This window comes from Pavona decussata, unplaced genomic scaffold (assembly GCF_977016875.1).
Source record: "Pavona decussata unplaced genomic scaffold, jaPavDecu1.1 SCAFFOLD_21, whole genome shotgun sequence".
Classification (NCBI taxonomy): domain Eukaryota; kingdom Metazoa; phylum Cnidaria; class Anthozoa; order Scleractinia; family Agariciidae; genus Pavona; species Pavona decussata.
Genome location: NW_028145444.1, coordinates 892,501 through 895,763, shown reverse-complemented (window position 1 = coordinate 895,763; position 3,263 = coordinate 892,501). Strand labels below are relative to the sequence as shown.

At 41.6% G+C, this 3,263-nt stretch overlaps 1 protein-coding gene across 2 annotated transcripts in view; it reads left to right on the top strand.

Moving 5' to 3' along the window:
- Positions 1-459: 459 nt before the first annotated feature.
- LOC146486090 (uncharacterized) overlaps positions 460-3,263 on the top strand; it is a 19,816-nt gene continuing 17,012 nt past the window's right edge. The window contains exon 1 of one of the 2 annotated variants that reach the window (XM_085098320.1): positions 460-731. In XM_085098320.1, the coding sequence (XP_084954446.1) occupies positions 594-731 (138 nt within the window). In that variant the 5' untranslated portion in view covers positions 460-593. Of the gene's footprint in view, positions 732-2,428; positions 2,714-3,263 lie in introns of those variants that run through there. The other variant, XM_085098312.1, reaches the window with a different exon arrangement.

Genomic DNA, 3,263 nt, shown 5'->3' with positions numbered 1-3,263 from the left:
GGAGAAGTCACACACCGATAACTCCATCCTGTTTCATATTCCTCGGGGAACCCCCTAACAATGACACAGCTGTGTCGGTCAATACAAGCGGAAAAGTCCTATAAATTCCGTTACATTCCGTGATATTCTGTTAATATGCTATTTCGTTACGTTGTTCCGCTGTTCTGTTGTTCTGTCTGTCTGTTGGTTCACATTTTGAAGATATTTTTTGAAACAAATTTTGTGTTCAGCGTCCGGATAGTAGTTTTATACTTAGGGCAATTTTTTCGAGTGCATTTTTCGTCAAAAAGAAGCTTTTTGACAAAATGAGCCCGTACCCCAGGTATATAACTACTCACTGTAATCGAAACCTGTGCAGACGGTTTGATCCACAGTTTTGTTTGTTTGTTTGTTTTTTTTTACGATTTTCCGACCATTTTGATTTACTACAGTGCAGGAAACAACTCAGTGCTAACGGACGTCAGTATTGTATTGCTTTTTAGCGTGCGGATGTGATCTGTCGGAAGATGACATCATATAAACGGCATCTTTGTTTAATTTTCAGATCTCCTTCTCTAGTTGTACACAGTATCATGGTGTAACACCTTCGTGAAATGGCCTTTCGAGTTCCTTTTCTGTTTTTGTTAATGCAGCTGATACCAGATGCACACCGATCGAAACCCTTAACAACAAGGAAGCGTTTGTGTCTGTGCGGCGATCGTGCGCTTCGAATCCAGTTCACAAATGATAAGGTGAGAGCTGCATGTACAGGCATAAGTATTTATGTTTACAAGTAAATACTACGCTGAGTCCTTCAATCAAGTGATGCAGTTTAAAGTTTTCAGTCCATGTTACGAATGAAACTACAAATAATGGCAGTTTCTGAACGCTTCTTACGCGGACAATTTTGCAAACTGAGAAATAATGACATTTGAGATTTTTTTCCTCCTTTGGGTCTTGGGTGGGTCAAAGCCAAATAGTTGAACAAATATGTTTTGACGCAACTTAGTTTGATCCAGCCTTCGTATTCTTGTCACGATACTAAAGGATGAGCAACACAGAAAGCAATACAAAAGGATCTTTAGTTCGATCGTTGCTTGATTCGGGCTTATCCCGATTGCAGCGCTCTCCGATGGCGAAATTCTGAAATTGTTCTTTCGATGCTTGCGTCGCTTTTCCATGCTTTTCCCGATTGTAGCCCTCATCATACTAAATAGCATTAATTATTTTGTCTAGCTGATAAACTAAATGCACGCGCGAGGGCACGGACAATGACACTATCATGGCAATTCTGTATGAATTTCCGCGAATTTGACCCATTCTTGGGAAAAGTAATCGAAAATGATCATCTCTCGAGATGGTTTTGCCGGTCACGAACGCAGTGCGAACGGCAAAGAAAAGTCGTAGGTTTTGAACTGAAGCGGTTTGTTAGGCTTTAACTTCAGCCATTTCAGCTTGAGATAGGGATCTGCAACATTTCTCCTGCGATACCGGCTGAAAAGAACCAAACCAAAAAAGCGCAATACATCTTGAGTCGTACAAGAGATCGAGTTTCAGTATAAATACTTTAGCATTAACCCTTTTCTTTCGAACCGCTTATGTTGCCCGTCGATATTGCGTATGATGCGTGCATAACACTGTAAGTAAGGGAAACTGGGTTATTTTACCTAGAAAGACAAGCAGTTAAGTAACTTGAATCACTTCTCTTTGGCTGAGTCAAGTTTCGAAAGCTACTACTATAGTATAACTTAAAGTTGCAAATCCAAGCATGGAGTAGACACCGCGGACCACGACCTTAATAAACTTTTCTTGCCTTTGATACAATTAAAGCAACCAACTGATCGAGTTAGTACTGTTAATCCAGCAGAATCGATTGGTACTGCAAATGGACGAAATGCTTACTTTACTTGAGTAAGTTGTTGTTGAGGCCCGCGCTCAACACCCACTTTCCGCTGAGCGGCCATTCCTTTTTCGAGGACATTCCACCTATCCTAAGAATTTTGATCACTGACGCGATGACAAAATCAGTCTCTGTGATCGTTGCTTGTGTTTGGACAACTCGGGTTTTTGGAAGCCCCCTTTTCTTCCGCCTTTTACGTCCACCTTGGATCGTTCGCTAATTGTCGATACTAGGTAAGAAGTGCTGATTTGCTGTGATTTCCATAAGCTTGTGCTGTTATTTTTGGATTTTACCGTGAATCGGGCGGCCCGCGTGACCTTGGTAATTTGTATTATTTGCAGAATAAAACGGAGTTTTCAGAAGATACCCAAGCCTCCTTGGTCAATTTTCGTCCGAGTTAAAGTTCGTCACATTCATATCGATTTGGGATAGGCCTCATCTTTTGGGCGCCTATTTCTGACACATTTGGTCAGCAAAACACAGTTGGTTTCCCTGTGGCGCCGAGGCGCCGAGTATTCCGTCCCAAATGACGTCAGCGGATAAGTCCTATTGTCGTTCGCAAGGGACTCGTCAGTTTTTCTTGACAGTAAAGACAACTGAAGGCTGGCTTTGCAATCTACATTTGAAATCTGAATTTTTGATACTCTGTCAGGAGCGTCAGTTACATGTATGGCTGCAAGAAACCATTTCGTGATCAGCAAGGTCATTCTAGTGTCACTGTTACATCTGATACTACTTAGGGAATCAAGTCAGGCTCCTTACAAATCAATCTCAGATCCCACAGGATGCCTTAAGGAATGCGGTGCCATTCTGACGCAAAGATCCCAAACAAAGGCAAGTTATTATCCTAATTTACCAGATTTATAACAGAGCGATTCGTTTCGCACCACATTTAGCTTACGAAAGGACGGAAACTCAATTACAAGCAAATGAGTGCGAAAAAACGTGAGAAGCAACAGGAGGAAGGAAAACAAACAAAATTGTTTGGTCGTTGTGCACTTCGCAGACTTCTCGGCTGCTGAAGAGCTCTTGAATTTGCGTAACACTTAACTTTATTATTCTCGTGTTACTCGTAGGATGAGCAAAACTATACTCAGAAACAGGTTTTCAGTATAAGATTGAAAATTCAATAAAACACTTGGAAGATTGAAGCGGATTTCTGGATGTATTCGACGCGTACTTTTGATTTAAGGTTGAGGTAGACGCTTTTCAAGCTGACAAAACAGGGTCCAGGTCAGGGCGGTCACAAAGCTGACTGTGTCCCTTTAAACAGGGTTTAAACTGTACGCGAACATTGCTGAGTCCCGCGAATGTGGGAGAAGTTAAAATTACTGACAAGCCACTTTATTCCAAACGTTTTACTGCCGCTCACACATCAATTAGA